Source organism: Eurosta solidaginis, chromosome 5 (assembly GCF_040869045.1).
Source record: "Eurosta solidaginis isolate ZX-2024a chromosome 5, ASM4086904v1, whole genome shotgun sequence".
NCBI lineage: Eukaryota > Metazoa > Arthropoda > Insecta > Diptera > Tephritidae > Eurosta > Eurosta solidaginis.
In genome coordinates this window covers 252,585,626-252,608,477 of record NC_090323.1, presented here as the reverse complement: position 1 = coordinate 252,608,477, position 22,852 = coordinate 252,585,626, and the positions used below count along the sequence as shown (strand labels likewise).

The following is a 22,852-nucleotide window of genomic DNA, read 5'->3' as shown; positions in this document are numbered from 1 at the left end:
TGTGTATGTGACACCATAAAAACATGATTTATTTACTATTATTTTTATACTACACCGATGTATTCAGAAATACTCCGTATGAATTTATTCTGAAAGTTGTATTTGGCTGCATAATGTTTTTATAGTAAAGTGAGTTTGTTTTAAATGAAAAACGCAGAGCAAAAATATAGCAAATTCTTCAAGCTATTATAAAAATATTTTTTAACAGAAAATTAGCCACCCATTTCAGTGCCCTAGAAATTAGCCGGAGAATTCAACCATATAATATGACAAAACTTGAATTGCATTCTCCCAAAAAACTGAAATTTTGAGTTACATCTGTTTACAATAAGACGAGTGATATATAATTCTATAATTCTTTTATTTTTCCATCAAAAACACAAAACTTTTTAAAACTGCTAACGGATACTGCCTAGAAGTATTAACTTAGGAATTACACAGGCAACCATTCTTAGACCAAGTCTAAAGACCCAAGTCTATTTGGCGTCATTTATAATTAAAAACAAAAAAATTCAGTCATTTAATCTCTTTTATACACTTCATGAAATATTTATATGAACGGGGACTTGTACAATTATCACCGGGCTTTGCGTGCGTTTCATTTATGGGCTCATAAAATTGTAACATTTCACTTCTTTTTTACTATAATTTATAATCGCCAATCACTGATACATTTGGACAGCAATAGCTATCGCTATTAGCGATTTTTCATTCGCGGCGATGCAATCACCAATAGCGAAATATCGTTCCATCACTATTGCTTGTCACAATAGCCCGACGTTCTTACATCTAATGCCAAGTAGTTTCCATACTTTAAAAATTGTGCCAATTTTTCGGATTGACTTTTTGATAGTGCGAGTTTTCTCACCAGTTCATCTAACTCCCGTTGTGTAATGAACCTCATTAATCCAGTTGATTCAGATGGAACAAATGTCTAATCACCTTCGTATGGAATATTCACAGAAGCTGTTTCTAACGTTGCCTAGCAAGAGCTTCTTCTGGGAGGTGCGGGAATATTATGAATATGTCTTGGCAGTCCCACATACAAACTTTCAATGCAATGCCAATATGGTAATTTAAGCATACATGACAAGTGCTTCTGTTATATACATCATATAACATATACATATGGTCATATACAATACCGTACCTAAGTACATAATTACTTGGTTTATACCAAATTGCAGGAACTCCAAAGGGCAATTGATTAATTTCTTTGGTAGACCATTTTTGTAAATCGTGATAGCAGGTTCGGCATATCTTGTTGGGAGCCCACGACTCGCATTTTATAATCGGCTCATCAAAATACTGCGTATAGAGTGATTCCACTACTGGAGTAGTATTTACCAAACTTGTTTTAATACTAAATTTAGGGCACACAAAACCAAAGTTCGATTGCAGAATTGCTTCGCATTCTTTTTCAGACTTTTTTTTTATTTTAGAGCTGGTATTATAGAATTTTATCAAATATTTGATGCTATTGAATGAGTACTAAATCTCAGCTGTTCTCATTTCTTCCTTCAAGAAAGTTTTGATAAACGGTCCAGCATATATGTATGATTCTGAAATTGCTAACACTTTAAATAAATATTTTGTTGATAGCATTGAGGATACATATTTGCAATAATATTGAATAATTTTATACAGAAGTAAATTTTCTTATTCAGTTGAATGGAATTTTCAAATTTGTAAAAGTTAATACAAATGACGTCATCGAACTTGTCATGACGTTTAAAGCTAAGCGAGGTGGAAAAAAGCTGTTATCAGATGGTGTTGTTAAATACATGATATCATATTTAGGATACTTCTATCCGCAAATCATAAATGAAAGTTTAAGTAGTGGCACAGGTCCAGGTATTTGGAAAACTTCTACCATTGTGCCAATCGAAAAAGTTAATAACACAATCAAAGCAGAGGAGTTACGTCCGACAAATACACTGGCCAGTGATGAAAAGATTTTAGAACTTGCGGTAAAAAACCAGTTGGTTCAATACTTGGAAGAAAAAAATATACCCATTCCTCAACAATCAGTATTTAGAAAAAAAAATCATTCCTGTGAAACAGCTTTGAATATGGTTTTAGCTGAATGGAATGAAGAACTTAATAATAAAAAAGCGATAATAGCAGTTTTCATTGACCTTAAAAGAGCTTTCGAAACTATGGATAAAAAAATATTATTAGAAAAATTGGAAGGAATATGTATTACGGATGTTGAACTGGATTGGTTTAACAAATCGCAAACAAGTAACAGTAATTGGTTCGAAAATATCAGACGAAGTGGATGTTAAGATTGGCCTACCCCAAGGCTCTGTTCTTGCTCCAATTTTATTCAACCTTTATATTAATGATATAAATTCTGTTTTGAAATTTAGCTTCATAAGACTTTTCGCTGATGATGCTCTAATTTCTATAAATGGCAAACATGAAAATGATATAAGAATAAAGTTACAAAGTAGGCAAGGCAGATGAGTTTTCACTGAAAGCTTTTCATGGCAGAAATACACGCGGAGCGCTTGCCAAACACTGCCGAGGGGCGACCCCGCTTAGAAAAATTTCCTTCTAATTGAAAAACCTTATTTCTAAAATGTTGATGTTACTTTGCCCGGGGTGTGAACCCAGGGCATACGGTGTGGTAGGCGGAGCACGATACCATCACACCACGGTGGCTGTGTACTAACAGACTTAAAATTAATATAGAAAAAACTAAATAAATGCCTATTTCAAGAAAAATCATTGCTAATTTTGGAACTATTACAATAAATAATATTGAAATTGAAAAAGTAAATACGATTAAATATTTGGTGTTCAAATTGATTTCAAATTAAAATTTGATACCCATGTTGACTATAAAGTAAGTAAAATAGCAAAAAAATTATGGTTTATTCAAAGAACTTGTAAAAACTTAAGTAATTATTACAAAGTAAAGGTTTATAGATCCATAGTTCAGCCTTACTTTATTTATTGCTCAACAATATTGTTTATTATGAAAGATTCGCAAATTGATAAGTTGCAAAAAATGCAAAATAAAGCAATGCGCTTTATTTTAAGCAAACGTTGTGATACTCTTATAAGAAACATGCTTCTAAGTTTAAATTGGATGAGCGTTAAACAATAAATATTCTTCAACACAATGAAATTTATATGAGTTAATCGGGGATTGGCCGTATTGCTTTAAATGTATGAAAACATTTATTTCAAGCAATTTTTAATTTTATAATTTATTTAATAATTTGGGAAAATTGAAACAACGTGGCATCAAGACGGACAAGGCGACAGTTGTTTCGATTATACCTTCTAAATCTCACTCCCGGGAGAAAAGGCTTTGAAGAGATTTACAAGGTATAATCGAAACAGTTGTCACCTTGTCCGTTCTGAATGCACGTTGTTTAAATTTTTCCCAAATTATTAAATAAAAAATTTAATTGAGTTATAATATAAAGCACGGAATTTTGCCAGAGTATCTCATAACATTATTATTACATTTAACTACGAGGTCCATGATATACTAAATACAGGCAGAGAAATGATTTTAAATTGGCAAATTATAAAACGGAATCGGAGCAAAATAGTATTTTTTACAAAGGGTTTAAATACTTCAACGAACTACCTGAATATATAAAAAAAATGTGATAGAAACATATTTAAGAGCCGGTTGTATGTTTACACCAAATCTAGGCCGATTAAATTATATAGTCGTTGAGATTTAAATGCACTAGTGATACATGTGTCATAATTAAATTATTTAATTTAAACATTTAGAAATTTATACCGTTTTCACACAGAAACTTAATCGAGTCACAATTTTATTTAATGATATAATTAAGTCACAATTTTATTTAATGAATAATTATTAAATTAATAATTAAAATATTCCGTTTTTACAAAAAATAGAAAGCAGCCGTTTTCTTCTTAACTATAAATACAATCAAAATAAAATGCATGCGCAATTGCCCATAGATATTCCACCTAACCAAATATGTGCCTATTTTCGAAAAAGCCATATCATCTTTTGCAGCAAATGCAGCGAAAATTAAATTTTGAATTTCTTCGTGTTTTTCTATTCTTTTTAAATTATTGAAAATAATTTATTTTTGATTGTCATTTCTTACATTGACAATAAAATTCGAAGCACCAAGCAAAACCGACTGGATTTTTCACTCGATTAGGCATTCAATAAGGCAATAATGAGATAATTAAGGATTTGTATTTTGTATGGAAGATTGAGTTCGATTAGGGTTTTAATGTAGAAAACTTGTTTAATTAATTCATTAAGCCTCTATGTGAAATTGGCATTAGATTAAGTACACATTTTTATACTCAGTTAAGCAGAGCTCACAGAGTATATTAACTTTGATTGGATAACGGTTGGTTGTACAGGTATAAAGGAATAGAGATAGATATAGACTTCCATATATCAAAATCATCAGTATCAAAAAAAATTTGATTGAGCCATGTCCGTCCGTCCGTCCGTTTGTCCGTTAACACGATAACTTGAGTAAATTTTGAGGTATCTTGATGAAATTTGGTACGCATATTCCTGGGCACTCATCTCAGATCGCTATTTAAAATGAACGATATCGGACTATAACCACGCCCACTTTTTCGATATCGAAAATTTCGAAAAAACCGAAAAAATGCGATAATTCATTGCCAAAGGCGGTTAAAGCGATGAAACTTGGTAGATGGGTTGACGTTATGACGCAGAATAGAAAATTAGTAAGATTTTGTACAATGGGCGTGGCACCGCCCACTTTTACAAGAAGGTAATTTAAAAGTTTTGCAAGCTGTAATTTGGCAGTCGTTGAAGATATCATGATGAAATTTGGCAGGCACGTTACTACTATTACTATATATGTGCTAAATAAAAATTAGCAAAATTGGATGAAGAACACGCCCACTTTTTAAAAAAATTTTTTTTTTAATTCAAATTTTAACAAAAAATTTAATATCTTTACTGTATATAAGTAAATTAAGTCAAAATTCAACTCCAGTAATGATATGATGCAACAAAATACAAAAATAAAAGAAAATTTCAAAATGGGCGTGGCTCCGCCCATTTTCATTTAGTTAGTCTAGAATACTTTTAATGCCATAAGTCGAACAAAAATTTACCAATCCTTCTCAAATTTGGTAGGGGCATAGATTCTATGACGGTAACTGTTCTCTGTGAAAATGGGCGGAATCGGTGGAAGCCACGCCCAGTTTTTATACACAGTCAACCGTCTGTCCTTCCGCTCGGCCGTTAACACAATAACTTGAGCAAAAACCGATATATCTTTACTAAACTTAGCCCACGTACTTACCTGAACTCACTTTATCTTGGTATAAAAAATGGCCGAAATCCGACCATAACCACGCCCACTTTATCGATATCGAAAATTACGAAAAATGAAAAAAATGCCATAATTCTATACCAAATACGAAAAAAGGGATGAAACATGGTAACTGAATTGGTTTATTGACGCAAAATATAACTTTGGAAAAAACTTTGTAAAATGGCTGTGACACCTACCATATTAAGTAGAAGAAAATGAAAAAGTTCTACAAGGCGAAATCAACAGCCCTTGGAATCTTGGCAGGAATACTGTTAGTGGTATTGCATATATAAATAAATTAGCAGTACCCTACTGATGATTTTCTGGATCACCTGGGCCACATTTTGTTCGATATCGCGAGAACGCCTTCACATATACATCTAAGGGCCACTCGATTTTAAAACCCTCATTAATACCTTTAATTTGATATCCGTATCGTACAAACACATTCTAGAGTCACCCCTGGCCGACCCTAATGGCGATATCTCGAAAAGGCGTCCACCTATAGACCTAATGCCCACTCCCTCTTAAAATGCTCAGTAACACCTTTCGTTTGATACCCATATCGTACAAACATTCTAGAGTCACCCCTGGTCCACCTTTATGGCGATATCTCGAAAAGGCGTCCACCTATAGAACTAAGGATTACTCCCTTTTAAAATACTCATTACCATATTTCATTTGATACCCATATCGCACAAACATTCTAGAGTCACCCCTGGCCCACCCTAATGGTGATATCTCGAAAAGGCGTCCACCTATAGACCTAATGCCCACTCCCTCTTAAAATGCTCAGTAACACCTTTCGTTTGATACCCATATCGTACAAACATTCTAGAGTCACCCCTGGCCCACCCTAATGGCGATATCTCGAAAAGGCGTCCACCTATAGACCTAATGTCCACTCCTTCTTAAAATGCTCAGTAACACCTTTCGTTTGATACCCATATCGTACAAACATTCTAGAGTCACCCCTGGCCCACCCTAATGGCGATATCTCGAAAAAGCGTCCACCTATAGACCTAATGCCCACTCCCTCTTAAAATGCTCAGTAACACCTTTCGTTTGATAGCCATATCGTACAAACATTCTAGAGTCACCCCTGGCCCACCCTAATGGCGATATCTCGAAAAGGCGTCCACCTATAGACCTAATGCCCACTCCCTCTTAAAATGCTCAGTAACACCTTTCGTTTGATACCCATATCGTACAAACATTCTAGAGTCACCTTTGGTCCACCTTTATGGCGATATCTCGAAAAGGCGTCCACCTATAGAACTAAGGATTACTCCCTTTTAAAATACTCATTACATCCTTTCATTTGATACCCATATCGTACAAACACATTCTAGAGTCACCCTGGCCCACCCTAATGGCGATATCTCGAAAAGGCGTCCACCTATAGACCTAATGCCCACTCCCTCTTAAAATGCTCAGTAACACCTTTCGTTTGATACCCATATCGTACAAACATTCTAGAGTCACCCTTGGTCCACCTTTATGGCGATATCTCGAAAAGGCGTCCACCTATAGAACTAAGGATTACTCCCTTTTAAAATACTCATTACCACCTTTCATTTGATACCCATATCGTACAAACACATTCTAGAGTCACCACTGGCCCACCCTATTGGCGATATCTCTAAAAGGCGTCCACCTATAGACCTAATGCCCACTTCCTCCTAAAATGCTCAGTAACACCTTTCGTTTGATACCCATATCGTACAAACATTCTAGAGTCACCCCTGGCCCACCCTAATGGCGATATCTCGAAAAGGCGTCCACCTATAGACCTAATGCCCACTCCCTCTTCAAATGCTCAGTAACACCTTTCGTTTGATACCCATATCGTACAAACACATTCTAGAGTCACCCTGGCCCACCCTAATGACGATATCTCGAAAAGGCGTCCACCTATAGACCTCATGCCCACTCCCTCTTAAAATGCTCAGTAACACCTTTCGGTTGATACCCATATCGTACAAACATTCTAGAGTCACCCTTGGTCCACCTTTATGGCGATATCTCGAAAAGGCGTCCACATATAGAACTAAGGATTACTCCCTTTTAAAATACTCATTACCATATTTCATTTGATACCCATATCATACAAACACATTCTAGAGTCACCCCTGGCCCACCCTAATGGCGACATTTCGAAAAGGCGTCCACCTATAGACCTAATGCCCACTCCCTCTTAAAATGCTCAGTAACACTTTTCGTTTGATACCCATATCGTACAAACATTCTAGAGTCACCCCTGGCCCACCCTAATGGCGATATCTCGAAAAGGCGTCCACCTATAGACCTAATGCCCACTCCCTCTTAAAATGCTCAGTAACACCTTTCATTTGATTCCCATATCGTACAAACACATTCTAGAGACACCCCTGGTCCACCTTTATGGCGATATCTCGAAACGGCGTCCACATATGGAACTAAGGATCACTCCTTTTCAAAATACTCATTAACAGCTTTCATTTGATACCCATATCGTACAAACATATTCTAGAGTCACCCCTGGTCCACCTTTGTGGCGATTTCTCGAAAAGGCGTTCACCTATAGAACTAAAGCCCATTCCCTTTTAAAATACTCATTACCACCTTTCATTTGATACCCATATCGTACAAACACATTCTAGAGTCACCCCTGGTCCACCTTAATGGCCATATCTCGAAAAGGCGTCCACCGATAGACCTAAGGCCCACTCCCTCTTAAAATGCTCAGTAACACCTTTCATTTGATTCCCATATCGTACAAACACATTCTAGAGACACCCCTGGTCCACCTTTATGGCGATATCTCGAAACGGCGTCCACCTATGGAACTAAGGATCACTCCTTTTCAAAATACTCATTAACAGCTTTCATTTGATACACATGTCATACAAACACATTCCAGGGTTACACTAGGTTCATTTTCCTACATGGTAATTTTCCTTATTTTGTCTCCATAGCTCTCAACTGAGTATGTAATGTTCGGTTACACGCGAACTTAGCCTTCCTTACTTGTTAATTAATGCAATTATATTTTTAAGTTTTTGAACTAGGCTCTTAGCGTCGTAATAAATAAATAAAATTATTGCACACTTGATCATCGTTTGTTGGGAAGCACACTGGACATAAGTACTGTTAAAAGCTCATAAGTATAAAAACGCAGGGCTTTGATTTGAAGAGAGCACATTTAATGCAAGTTTATGATTTATTTAATATTCAACAGTTTTATCAGCTGGAAATTTTGGTAGTTAAAATACATTTTTGGTAAAAAAGGAATTTTTTCTCTCAAACAGGGGTTTTGCCAAATTTTTCTTCATAAAGTTTAAAGATAATTAAAAAAAAATAAATTTAAGGCGTGATAACCTCCGAAGAGATCTAAGGCCGAGCTCTCTTCCACTTTGCGTCGTGCTCCTCTTGATTTTCCCTACAAATTGGCCGGACGGGACCTACATGTTTTATGCCGACTCCGAACGGCATCTGCAAGGCATATGAGTTTTCACTGAGAGCTTTTCATGGCAGAAATACACTCGGAGCGCTTGCTAAACACTGCCGAATGGCGACCCAGCTTAGAAAAATTTGCTTCTAATTGAAAAACCTTATTTCTAAAATGTTGATGTTGCTTTGCCCGGGGTGCGAACCCAGGGCGTACGGTGTGGTAGGCGAAGCACGCTACCATCACACCACGGTGGCCGCCAGTTTAAAGATATGCATATCAAAATAAAGGCCATTTAACCACCTTCACAGCAATATTAAAATTTTTTATATGGGTTGCGAAAATTCGGAAGTATGAGGTTTTTCATATTTTCGAAGTTCTGAGTTTTCACCTCGTATAAAACAGCTGTTATACAAAATTTTTCAAAAAAAGAATTCAGCCATTTAAATAAATGAAAAAGGCGGACCACAACCACATTTTTACTTATTAATTTGCTAAACGCGTTAAAAAAAAAATTTAAATTTCGAAATATAGAATTTCGAACTTCGAAAGCCGATATCTACTTAACCCTCAATCCCTATAAAAAAGTGGTTTTGGTCCAATACCCAGCCGGCTGTTGCACAGTGTAATTGCTGATATATATTATAATTATAAATGCATATTAATTACAAAAACACGAAAAACTTGTATAAAATTAGAAAAACTAAAATTGGCTTTACAATTTCAATGATATAACGTACGCGAATGTGTTATATTAGGTTTGGTCAGTAATAACAGATGAAGGAAGTGCGAGTTGGAGGAGGAAATGATCGAGAACGCTGCGCTTACCAGGCTAAAACTGTAGCTATAAGGAATGATACAGTTGTCAGATCTAAAAGCAGCAGCAAGTGGCAGAGTCTTAGAAGCTTCTAGTACTTGCCAAGAGGACGGAGTTATTTTACAACATATGTCATGGTTTTTGATAGGGTTTTTCAATTTGGTGGTTAAACGAACCTCTGGTAGCAGTACGCACTCATTCAACCTATATGAGGTCCTCACGGACCGGCAACTTTAATCTAACCTAACCTACTTCAAAAAAATATTTAGCGCTGCAATGAAATTGTTAGGGCAGACAAATTGAACTTGTGGTTATCTGAAACATTGGACGCTTTCAAAAAGCAGTTAAAAGATGATTATATAAGTGGGACGTTCTCTGAGTGTGTTTAAGTTGTTCCTTAAAACGTGGAACGTATTCTAGTAAGAGAAAACGGCCCTACTATTATAGTTTTAAATTCCGCCTGTACTTTAAGGTGTGATAAACATATATTTTCAGTATTTGTTGTCAATATATTGTCACGAAACAACCCAAGTTAAATGGTTCTTCCTAACTTTTTTCTCGCTTCCTTCCTTTCCCTACATTTATGAGCAGGCTATATCTCCTACGCTCTTCTCTATCTCCCCTACCCGCTCTCACCCCCTCCACCTCTCTCTTTCCGTCCCTCGCTCTCTCCCCATATCCCTCCTTCTTCCCATCACTATTTATGCTTCTCCTTTTGATATAGGGCCTGGCTCTATTTCCCCGTCCAGGGTTCTGATTATGTAACTCGAATCGAAAGAAATTTTTCACATTTGAAAAAGAATGCATGTAATTTGACGACTTTCGAATCAAGTTGCAGGATAAGGTTTTAAGCCTTCCTTTAAATACGAGTTTTTCCTACAAAATTCTGTAAGTGTGAGTTTCGAAATATTCACTTTTCTTTGATAAACTGGAGACATAAAAATTGTCTTTCTAGGTGAAGAGTTTCATTATTGCAATTGGATCAGTGACACATCATTAGTAGTGATAAATTCCAAGTAAAAAGTTTGGGATAATTGACATAGACCGACCCAATTTTTTCTATTTGGGTTTATGCTTCTTGGTATTATATATTATGTCAATGCTCTGAATGCTCGCTATACATTTACGTATGTCATCTATAAGTGCAACTGCAATGCCACTGCATTTATATCAATTTTAACACGCTTTAGTTTTATTAGAGAGCACTAAGTATATGCAAATCAAATCTATTTTACAAACTATTTAATCAAATATAAATTTATGTATGTTATCAAGTATTTGTTTTCACAAAACTATCACTCGACTGGAAAAGACGCGTTAGTTTTACGCGAAAGCATGGAAATTATGGCTGGTGTATTAAAGAGTGCGTTTGACTTTTTAACAAGTCCCAGTGAGGTACCAGAAGGTAAGCGTGCTGCTTCATATAAATAATATCAATACAAATATATAATAAATTAATAAATTTCCAATATTGACAGCCTATAAATATTTGCCATACCATGGTGCACTTCTTCCGTTGGTACTTATCAATATTGCCTTTGTCTTATTCTGTTTTCGTATCGGTCCATGGTTGATGCGAAATCGTGAGCCCTACAATCTTAAACGTGTAATCAGATTTTATAATATATTTCAAATTATATATAACTTGGTCATGTTCTCAATGGTAAGTAGTATTCAGTTTCTTTTTATTCTATATTTAATTATTAGGTTTGCAGTTTTGAGTTAAGTATTTTTTTGACTCCTGTAAAAACAGGTAAATTTACTTTTCCCTATATTCATACTTTAATTTGAATAGGGGATGTTTTGTTGTGCCTGCCAGTGACTGAAAATGCTATGCTGCTCTGGATCCTGTTTTTTTTTTTGCTCCCGCTCTGAACAGGAACATAGCATAGAGCAGAGTTGTAGTATAAAGAAGAGATAGTAGTATGTTTGGTTTTCAGAAGGTCAAATTTGACGACAAACCTGGTCATATCAATGAAAACGACTTGTCATACAACATCAAATGCGTTGCCGTCCTTTTTGACAGTTGAATTGACCAGTAACCAACAATTTGGCAAATTTAACATTAAAAATTAATTTGCTATCATGTTGGCCAACTGGCGTACCAACGATAAATATCATGCCATAGCGGGTAAAACATCCAGAAATTTTTAAATTTTATTTCAAATTGCCAACATGGTTTTTTCCAGGTAAATCAACCTGTACGAATCTAAACATACTGACAAACCATATATTTAACGCTTTTGAAAACCTAACGCATTTGGATGTTGTACATATACACTTCTCCAAAGCATTTTATGAAGTCAGTCACTTTATACTTTTGAAAAAATTGGAGTGTAATGGAGTAAGAGGCAAGCTACTCAACTTCTTTAAGAGCTTTCTTACAGGAAGAAAATTCCAGCTTAAAATGGGAGCTGCATCATCAAGAACTATGATAGACGCTGTATCAGGTATACCTCAGAGTACCCACTGTGGTCCACTCCAATTCTTATTATTTATAAATGACTTACCAAATTGCTTCAACTTCACTAACTGTCTGATATTCGCCCGATGTGAAGATTTTCTCAGTTATACGTGACCACTCTTATAGTCTTAAAATGCAGCGCGATCTCGAACTGAATATCAATAAGTGCTATGTAGAAACGTTTTCTAGAATGCATACGAGAAACATTACTTTTGACTATGAGCTAAACAGTTATAAAATATCTCGTTGTGAGGAAATGAAAGATTTGGGTGTTATCTCCGATTCAAAGCTCACATTCTCGAAACATATAGACTTTACGGTGTCTAAAGCCTATGCTATGCTAGTATTCATAAGACGAAACACCAAAGAGTTCAAGGATCCATTGACTTTAAAATCGCTATATATTTCTCTAGTCAGGAGCCGCCTAGAATACTTTTCCGTAATTTGGAGTAGGTTATAGGTTGTACACATTCATAAAATCGCATGCAAAAGATATTTACAAAATTCGCATTATGTAAGCTTCAGTGGTATAGTTTCCTCCCTTCTTATGATGGGCGGCGTAAGCTGCTAGGTCTGCAGTCTTTGCATGACAGAAGGAAATATTTGCGCAGCTCTAGAAAATTTGTTGATTTTATATATTCCTCCTCGTAGTTTAAGGAACGTTCGTATATTTGAAAGTACAACGCATTATACGAATTATGGTGATAATGAGCCAATTACTAGATGCATCAAGCTTTGTAATACCTACTCTAATTTCATTACTTTTAATTTGAATATTGATAGGTTTAAATTAAATCTGTTTTTGTTATTTAATTAATAATTAGCTTAGAAAGTGTTTTTATTATGCCAACTAGTCTGTAAGGATTGTATTCTGTAGACTGTATTAATAAATAAATAAATACTAGCCGGACCCGTGCGCATTTTGCGCAACAAATATAAAAGTCTCATATCAAATATCAACAGAAATCAGCTGTTCTATCAATCAATCATCTATCAATAAAAACTTACATGCGCTTGCGCCGCCATCTGAAGAATGTTAGCAGCTGCCGGTAATGCAGTGTTAGTTCTAATCAAATATTCACAATAGTGCCATAGTAAAAATAGATTTCTTTGTGTCTCCCAATCGCTTATTTTTAAAAAATTATTTTAATATAATATATAGCTAAACCAAAGCACTACGACCAATTATGCCCAAAGCTATCTAGTAGCACGAATCTCCATCTTCACAACCAAAACTTTATTTATATATTTGAATTCCAAATAAGAGTGAAAAAGGGACCTGCACATAAAAAAAACCCAATTAGAAATAATATATAAGATAAATATCAGTTATCTGCATTATGGAAACGCGTTTGACACCAAAGAACCAGCGCGTCACTTAAAGGCAGTTTTGATGCCAGTCATTTTGACGTAATGAAAGCCAATCATTAGGTTAATATCTTATACCGTTTTCTTTTCTGAAATAAATTGTTTCCTAAGCAAATCGTAAAGCCCTAACAGAGTTACTCCTACCCCAGAAAATTTTCAACATTTATAGTGAAAGCAAAGAACACAAATGGCTACCCCGTGTATTAGCTGATTTTCACGCGCTGTCAATGATAATAAAAATTCATTAGCAATAATTTCCTTCATTTCAATTTTCTTCGCCCAAAAATATGTGGTTACGAAAATAAATTGTCACGATCAGCTAGTTTAGCAGAGTTGCACTGCGACACCGCCATTTTATGCAGGGTAAAAGAGTAACGCTTTTGCGTTGCGAGCAGGCAACAATTTTCACAAAAGAACGATATACCCGGTAAAGGCTTTACCTGCTTTTTAGAACAGAACAAAATCTTATCTTATAACATTAAACGAGCAATTCTTGCTGTTTGTATAGCCGAACGATCTCGGGAACGGCTCAACCGATTTAAATGGAATTTGGCACAGAGATAATGTATCACCTTCTAAGATTTTCTACCTAGGTGTTGCCACTCAGAATGTTTCACAAGGTTGCCACCTATTCGAAATTAAAAAAAAATTGCATGAGATATGCCGATATGGATATCAAACGAAAGGTATTTCACTCCGCATTACAATAGCGACATTTTTGAGTAGGGTTGCCATTTGGGTTGCCACCTATTCGAAATTAAAAAAAAATTGCATGAGATATGACGATATGGTATCAAACGAAAGGTGTTTCACTCCGCATTACAATAGGGACATTTTTGAGTAGGGTTGCCATTTAGGGTTGCCACCTATTCGAAATTAAAAAAAAAATTGCATGAGATATGCCGATATGGGTATCAAACGAAAGGTATTTCACTCCGCATTACAACAGGAACATTTTTGAGTAGGGTTGCCATTTTGGGTTGCCACCTATTCGAAATTAAAAAAATTGCATGGGATATGCCGATATGGGTATCAAACGAAAGGTATTTCACTCCGCATTACAATTGGGACATTCTTGAGTAGGGTTGCCATTTAGGGTTGCCACCTATTCGAAATTAAAAAAAATTGCATGGGATATGCCGATATGGGTATCAAACGAAAGGTATTTCACTGCGCATTACAATAAGGACATTTTTGAGTAGGATTGCCATTTAAGGTTGCCACCTATTCGAAATTAAAATAAAAAAGAAGCGTTGCCAGCACAACGAAACGTTCTGAGCAAACTCGGTCGCCCAGGTACTATATATTTACATGCCTTGCACGGCGTACAAAAAGCTTAACACTTTTGCCAGAAAAGAAAACGCTATTAACAAATATTTATTTACCAATTATAGGGAAAAATAATTTCGCTGAGTTTACAGAGTGGCGAACAATATTCTTCTTTTTTTGTAATTTTTTAAATCCTCATAAGTTAATTTCTAATTACGCGATGGATATGCTTTTATGTAGAATATTCCCTCAGTACTAATAAAAAATTTAATAAGTATCGAGAATGAGATCTCATTTTTCTGATGACTGGCAACGCGTTAAGTTTGATTTAAAAAGATTCAGCTAGCTACTCAGATGTCTCCTAATAAGAGAACACGAAATCAAAGTCGATCACGTCTTGATCGCGGGAAGGCATGACACCAGCCAACCAGCGCACGTTACAACGTAAATTAGCCATACGGATCACTGCCTTGTGGCAGCCAAGACAAGCACACACCTCCATGCAGTGAAGAAAATGAGACGCAGTGACATAAGCAAAGTTTGGGATCGAGGAATGTTGCGATGCCTCGGAAATTGACGCCCTCGTTAGAGCCAAGCTGCGTACGGGCCCGTAAGTACGCGGTATATGGCAGAAGAACAAAATGTATGGGTGAACGGCAAGAGTGCGAGGGGTTTGATGTGTTTGGTGAAAGAAATAGGTTGCAAGATAATGAACTCGATAACAGGAACGCAAGACCGTGCAGAGCTGGTATACAAAAGGAAGAGAGAAAGGATAAACATACGAAAACTGTGGGGCTTGCGTTGAACGAGGACAAGATGATGTACTTGATGTTATCAAAGAAAAAACAGACACGTCCAAAAATTTAATGAAGCATCACTCCTGCGTTCCTTTTCTTCTTGTAGCTACAAAAGACCTTCCCGTAAGTTTTCAGGAGTATAATTGATGATCATGGGCTTTTGCCAGATACTAAGCCGATACGTTGCGAACCCTATTACTGTTAAGATACTAGCAACGATTTATTATGATTTTGTAGGTCCGTGGATGTGGACTGAAAAGGCGATTGAAATGCAAAGTTCGCTTCCGACGAATAAAAAAGACCGTATGTCTCTCATCATACATGTATGATTTAAAGCTCGCAGTTCTGGACAGTGTTGAAAGAAGATGGGATTGCCTTTGGAGTATTTGTGAGAAAAGTTATCTGAACTATGCGAATTGGTGTTGATGACAATTGGAAAGTCGAAAGAACGGGCAGACTAGATTTCTCTTGATAATTACAATTAGCGTAGGTTATTGTAAGGCAGGCCTGACTGTAAACGATCTATGCAGGGGTTAAAATAGTGTAGAATGACAATTGTTTTTGATGATAAATGGGACATCGGCTCCCAAGGAATGCATTCCGGCTGACACATAAATACACTACCCCCAAATTCATAATAAATAAAAATGGTTTCTAAAGCTTTTTAAATAACATTTCCATACGAATTTCCACGATCAAACATCTAACATAGAAATATTGGACCCGATTGGATCCCTTTTACGCGTCGCACAGAAATCAAAGTTAAGATTTCTCTATGGAGACTCAAAAAATTTTAGTTTTTTTATTAAAACCCCAAATCACCTGCAGAAAAAATTATCAATTGCCGAAAAATAGCTAACTAATAATTTAATATTTTACGGGATTCCGGAAACTAACTGGCTTCCAGTTGACTACCAATAGTTAGCTATTAACTGGTTGTAATGTCATGCAGCGTTGCCATGACAACCACTGTAATCGAGGAATTGAAAAAAATCCAAATCGAATCATTTCGAAGTCAGAAATTTATTTTAAAAAACTGCAAAAAAGATAAAAAATGTATCTTTTCACGCCGAAAACTGGGGCCGAGCGTTCTCAAAATTCGATTTTTAGAAAATGAAGTTTTTCAAAAAATATACATATGTAGACACAGTATGTTCCCTATTAAACTCGGCACTTCCCACTAGATTTTCAACTTTTTTTATGAGATATACATGTGTAAAATTGAAAAATTGATTTGAGCCAACTCTTGATGGGCGGTTTTTTCCCAAGACTAGTAGCGTTCCTGGGAGTCCAAGGAAACTTCCTGTTTCAACAGGGGTGGACCATAATGAGAGGGGTGTTAGAGGCGTTGGTTCCAAATTACAATTGAAGAGATGGTTGGTGTCATGTGGGGCACATTGCAAGCAGGACATACATTTTGTATGTCGGGGTTGGTTCTGAATAGGTATTGGATAAGTTTAACCTACTACATTACCCAGATCGAAGTCCAGCTAGAGTGACGCGCGTTTCCCTAGGGAGAGTGCGTTCCGCTTCTGCGAGTTCTGGGTATTTTTCTTTAAAAACTGGATTCGCCGAGCAATTTCTGACATGGAAGTCCGACGCCTGTTTGTGGATATCACTGAGGACCTGCTTGTGCTTTTTTCATACGGCTGTGTTCTCAGATGCCGTATTTCGTCATAATGTTTACGGAGACGACAACCCTGGGAGGTGTAGCCTCATCAATCAGATGTCTGTTGGGATGCCCAGGTTTCTTGGTATTCAACATACACTGTTTGTTCAGCATTTCATTTCTCTCCCTAATGGGGAGTACTCTCGCCTTATTGTGTAGGTGGTGTTCTGGGGACATAAGAAGACAGCCCGTACCGGTTCTGACGGCAGTATTTTGGTAGCCCTGTATTTTCTTCCAGTGAATAGGCTTGGCGACCATATTTTACCATGCAATCGGCCGGCCAATTGCTTTGTAAATGGTAATGAGCGTTTCTTTATCTTTACCCCAAGTGCTGCCGGCAAAAGATTTGAGGATTTTATTACAGCTCTGGATTTTAGGAACAATTGCGGTTGCATGCTCTCAAAAATGTCACACCCAAGATGTTTGGGTGTAAGACAGTTGGTAGCGTAATGCCATCGACGTAGATGTTCAATATGGTCGACATTTGGCGCGTGGTGGTAGCGCTATGTAGTTTTCGAAAACCATGCTGATGATTGGCAAGACGCAAATTTGCAGTGAAATAGGCAAGCAGAATGACTTCAAGTGTTTTGGCTACTGGTGATAGAAGAGATATCGGACGATATGAATCTCCTATGTTAGCTGCTTTCCCAGGCTTTAATAGCGAAACCACCATGGCCATTTTCCATTTTTCGGGCATGACGAAGGTGGACAGGTACATGTTGAAGACATGCGCTAGATAATTAAATCCATCTTTGCCTAGTTTTTTAAACATCGGCATGGCTATGCCGTCTAGGCCTACTGCCTTAGATGGTTTAGAATGAGCGATGGAATCTTCAATCTCTTTGGCGGTGATGGTAATTGGGGACGCGCTGTATTTATGCTTGTGTGCGCGTCTGTTGGCCCCCGCCTGGCCTTGTCAACCATACAATACATTACATATTGTCGGCAAAAACCGCTCGCGCATCTTTTCGCATCCGATAGCACTTTATCGCCAAAGGCGTGCTTAATCGAGTTCTATAGGGACCTTGCGGTGGACAAAAGCTTACCTACACCGGCAGAGAGGTTACAATTCTTTAAGTGCTCCTCCTATTTTGCCCGCTTGTGTTCATCCACTAGCAATCTGATGCGTTGGTTTATATCCCTCATTTGGGGGTCTCCGGGGTCGTGCTGTCTTATATCGTCACGTTCTCTCGCTAGAGTTGCGGCCTCCACCGGAAAATGTGGCCAGATTTCCGGGATTCTTCTCGCGGAAATAAAACGAGCCGAAGCGGATTCGATGACCTTGCGGAAAGCACGCTCCCCTTGACGGGCATCATTCGGGATAGGAAGGGCAGCAAAGCGATTGTCAGTATAAGTTTTGTAATCCTCCCACTTTTCTTTCTTAAATTTTATGTTGTTGTGCTTGTTGTTGTTGTTGTTGTAGCGATAAGGACACTCCCCCAAGGCGAATGATAAATGTGGCGAACTGTGACAGCTTCCTACCATAGGAGTGGGAACGTCTCCGTTTATCGTGCAGAACGTCGTTTCTTCTATTTGGTCCGCGAACATCTCGCCCATGCTGTGCGCCTGTAGGTTAGAATTCCATAGATCGTGGTGGGCATTGAAATCGCCTGAGATAATGCGATTATCGCCAGTGAGTAGTGCGCTGATATCAGGGCAGTATCCACTGGGGCAACAGGTGACAGAAGGGATGTAGATGTTGGTGATTTTTAAATTTACATCGCCTGACCGGACAGATATGCCTTGACGTTACAGGACACTGTCCCTGCGGTCGATGTCGGGAAAAACAGATTATATTGCACTGAGTGGTGGGTGATAAACGCGAGACCGCCTCCATTTCCGCTCTCGTGATCTTTTCTGTGGGCGTTATACCCAGAGCAGGTGTGCAAAGCAGATTTTGCCGTGAGTTTGGTGCCTGGGATCGCTGCAATGCGGATGGTAAGCCGCTTCATAAACTCAACTATTTCCGTGATCTTCCCAGTTAACCCATTACAGTTTAACTGCAGAATTCTGAAGTCCAACGGGGGAGACATCGTCACTCTGGGGGTAAGGGTGACCACGCCTGAGTTGGGAGAAACTGGACGTCCCTCGGTAACCATTGGGGTACTGTAGTTGGGTTTGCGGCCTGGTAGCATGGCGCGATGAAACTCGTCGGGGGGTTTCCATCGCTGAGACCAGAATATCTAGGAAAGTGGCACCATCCAAAGCAGGAGCTGCATTGGGCAGATGTCGCAAACATATATATTTTGTGCTGGCAAACGGTGGAAAAGGTGCTAGGGACTAAGAGTCTGTTTCCCTGATCTACTCGATTGCTAGTGCCGGAGAGAGGGGGAGAAGAATTGCTACCGACTCTACTACGGAGATTGTAGTTATGAGTAAGAGCGGCTGTATGAACTGGTGGCGCCGTCTGGCGCGATTGAATTCGATACCTTCCGAGAGCAGGAGAATATGGCGCAGTCCTGCTGCATGGATCTGCTGGGAGAATGATAATTTGTGGGAGGAATGCAAAACAAATTAAATGGAGTCCCATCAGCCGATTCACGTGGGCTTCAATCTTTCGCAAAATACACTTGACAGAACCGTATAGGCGATATTAAGAAAGCTGCTTTTTCCACCTTCTTCTAACGTTTGAATCTCTGAACTGTTGAACAAATAACTTCATTATTCAATAATGCAAAATGGTCTTTATTAGACTACTTTGAGAGTACTTCACAATAACCCTTACTTCAGAACTAAACGCGTGTTTAATTCAAATTGCTTACTCATTACTCAGCTTGTGCTGCTTTTATACTCTTGCCTTGTCCGCATATTTCTCCAAATGTCTAGACGTTTCTCCTTCTAGAATATACTACTTGGTTACCAGCTATATGCGTGTGTTTTTGCAGTTTATAGCCTCTCGCATAGCCATATGTGTGTATATGTGAGTACAACTTCGGCTGATGATTACATGTGTTTGCGGGTATCTCTTCGTTGCTTTGTATGTACATACATATGTGTGTAAATGATGATTGATATGTTTACGTACAAAGAGTGGCAGCTTGCTTTATTGTTGTTGTGGCTTTATTTAATATTCGCTTAGTGATGTGAGCATCACTCAGTGATACTAATATTCGTATTCGTCCAATATATTAAATTTCATTATTCTGCTTGAGCCATTGTATTTAGTAATGTTTATGTAATCGGCTAGTTATTACTTTTTGTAATTAGATGTTTAAAGCATTTATTTTTACAATAAAAGTAAACATAGCTCTATCGCGCCATCGATTTTTCGATAGGATTTGTGCTCAGGAAAAAAGTTCCACTACACATACCCAAAAAAATAATTTTCGAGCCTGCGAAATTAAATATTTTTTTTTACTTTTTTTCGACTTTGATTTTTAAGGTTTTTTTCATGACCTAGTAAAATAATTTTCATTTGACTGTAAAATTTTCATGTATACCCTGTCCGACCCAAAAATTTCCGCTAAAAATGTTGTCGATAACAGCTTTTTGAAAAAAAAAATAATCTAAAAAAAACCTTTAAAATCAATGTCGAAAAAAGTCAAAAAAATTAAATTTCGCAGGCTCGAAAATTATTTTTTTGGGTTTGCGTAGTGGAACTTTTTTCCTGAGCCCAAATCTTATCGAAAAATCGATGGCGCGATATCGGTTAACTTTCGTCCATACAAATCGACCCACCCAAATATATATATATATATATTAGGGCGGGTCGATTTAAAAATCGCTCATTGCTCTGTGAAAATCGTATTCTAGGGATCAAAATGAATGATTGAAATTGCCCCTACCAAAATTTCGAGGACATCAGAATTCGTTTTAGAGGTATGGTTCCTTCAGCAAAGTTTCTTATTTTGATCCCTAGAATATGATTTTCACAGAGCAATGGGCGATTTTTTTGCCTCCCCACAAATCGACCCGGCCTAATATATATATAAAAAAAATATATATATATATTTTTTTTCATAATATATACTTTCGAATTCGCTTAAAAAGGTAGAAATTTTAAAAATGCTGCAGTGAAATATGGTCTTTCCCTATTTTGAATCTGAGTTCAGAAGTAAAAGAAAAGTGCGCAAATTTTTAGTTAAAATTTTCCTCTCGATTTTAGTTAAAAACGAAAACAAATCTGGTTCAATTTAATTCTGATAAAAAGCAAAATCTGAGTTGCAAGCTCGGCTCACTGTGGCTTATGGGGAAAAAAAAATAAAATGTTTTCTTTTCAATTTAGGATCATCCCACCTTTTTAAAAATGCATATAAATTTTAAATTCAATCCCCAAATGAACAAGTGCCCCACGAAATGTAACTAATTTAGCCGTTAAAAGAAAAAAATTAGCTTCGTCCTATTAAACATCCTTAAAAGGACACTGCAGGTGAAAGTTTTATACAGAAGATTTATTCCTGATATCATTCACCATAAAAGTCTCTATATAGATATTTGTTCCTAAATCATTTGTTCTAGATATATTAACCATTTTAGTGCATTATCAGCCTTAAGGTCAATTCCGCATGGAACTTTACACTACAGATGTCCAGATTTTTTACGGATGTTGTTTTTTTATACCCAATCTGTCAGAAATTGCTGGTGGAGCGACAAAATTTTAAACTTTTGCAAATCCCATACATTCTGTGAACGACCTAATGTACATACATACATATTTTTTGACAATGTTTTTCTATAATTCCTTTTTTCTACATATTTCTTCTTATATCAATTTCAGAGTTGCCGTTTAATTTTGGTTTATATAAAATCACCGCGCGGTTTTGGCTGCATTGAACAACTCCCATATGATCACCCATTTAAAAATTTTGAAATGCTTGGCGGTTATTTATACCTCATCAATAAATTTTTGGATTATACGGAAACAGTATTTTTCATATTACGCAAAAGTTACAAACAAGTAACATTTCTACACGTTTACCATCACGTAATGATAAGCACCTACGTATTCCTCTATCTCAGTTTCCAAGGCACTGGTGGACATGCTGCATTGGCTCCCATGATGAATACCCTTATACATACGATTATGTATACATATTATTTGATGAGTTCGTTGGATGGGAATATAAAGAAATCTTTATGGTGGAAAAAGTATATAACACAAATACAACTGCTGCAATTTGTCGTGGGTACTATCCATCAAATGCTTCCTCTATTCAATGATTGTCCATTCCCAAAATTTTGGATTTATGCTAATTTGTTTCAAGGCGTTTTTTTGCTTTATTTATTTGGTAATTTTTATATAAATATATATATCAAATCACCAAAGAATAAGAGAATAAAAGAGAAGAAATTATTATAATTCGTAAAAAAGGATTGAAAATTAAATTAAAATAAGAGAATTCAAAATTTTATACAATTAATGTTGGAAACGATGATGATTCGTTATACAATTTTTATACTCAACGTGTATATTAGGCGCTTCCCAAGGCAGTCGGTTCTAAGTACCGGAGCGACTTGGGATTTTTCCCCACCAAGGACTGTCATTTCAGTGTAACTCCATTTAATTTGTTGCATCCTCCCAGCAGCTCCTTGCAGCGGGACTACTCCATATTCTCTTGCTCCGGGAAGGTATGGAACCCAATCCGGGTCCGTCTCCTGACCCCGGTCCTGAGAAATGGTTTTGCTGCATCTGCCGGAAAAGAATATTTTTAGGACGGTCATATTCTTGTCAGTGTGTCTCGTGTAAGGGATGATTGCATCGGGCAGGTTGTTCTGGGCTAGAT

The 22,852-nt window shown here is 37.0% G+C and overlaps 1 protein-coding gene across 1 annotated transcript; it reads left to right on the top strand.

Moving 5' to 3' along the window:
• The first annotated feature begins 1,784 nt into the window (after positions 1–1,784).
• Positions 1,785–22,428, top strand: LOC137254401 (very long chain fatty acid elongase F-like). Its single transcript, XM_067792031.1, has 4 exons — positions 1,785–1,970; positions 10,838–10,967; positions 11,041–11,225; positions 21,847–22,428. The coding sequence occupies exons 1-4, from the start codon at positions 1,785–1,787 to the stop codon at positions 22,426–22,428; spliced, it is 1,083 nt and encodes a 360-aa protein (XP_067648132.1).
• Positions 22,429–22,852: the final 424 nt, after the last annotated feature.

Excerpts from the sequence above, each read along its gene's own strand:
- LOC137254401 (XM_067792031.1), top strand. The coding sequence starts at position 1,785 with ATGATATCATATTTAGGATACTTCTATCCGCAAATCATAAATGAAAGT. Across the intron at positions 10,968-11,040 it reads TCCCAGTGAGGTACCAGAAG|CCTATAAATATTTGCCATAC; the intron begins GTAAGCGTGCTG and ends CAATATTGACAG. Across the intron at positions 11,226-21,846 it reads ACTTGGTCATGTTCTCAATG|AGTTGCCGTTTAATTTTGGT; the intron begins GTAAGTAGTATT and ends TATCAATTTCAG.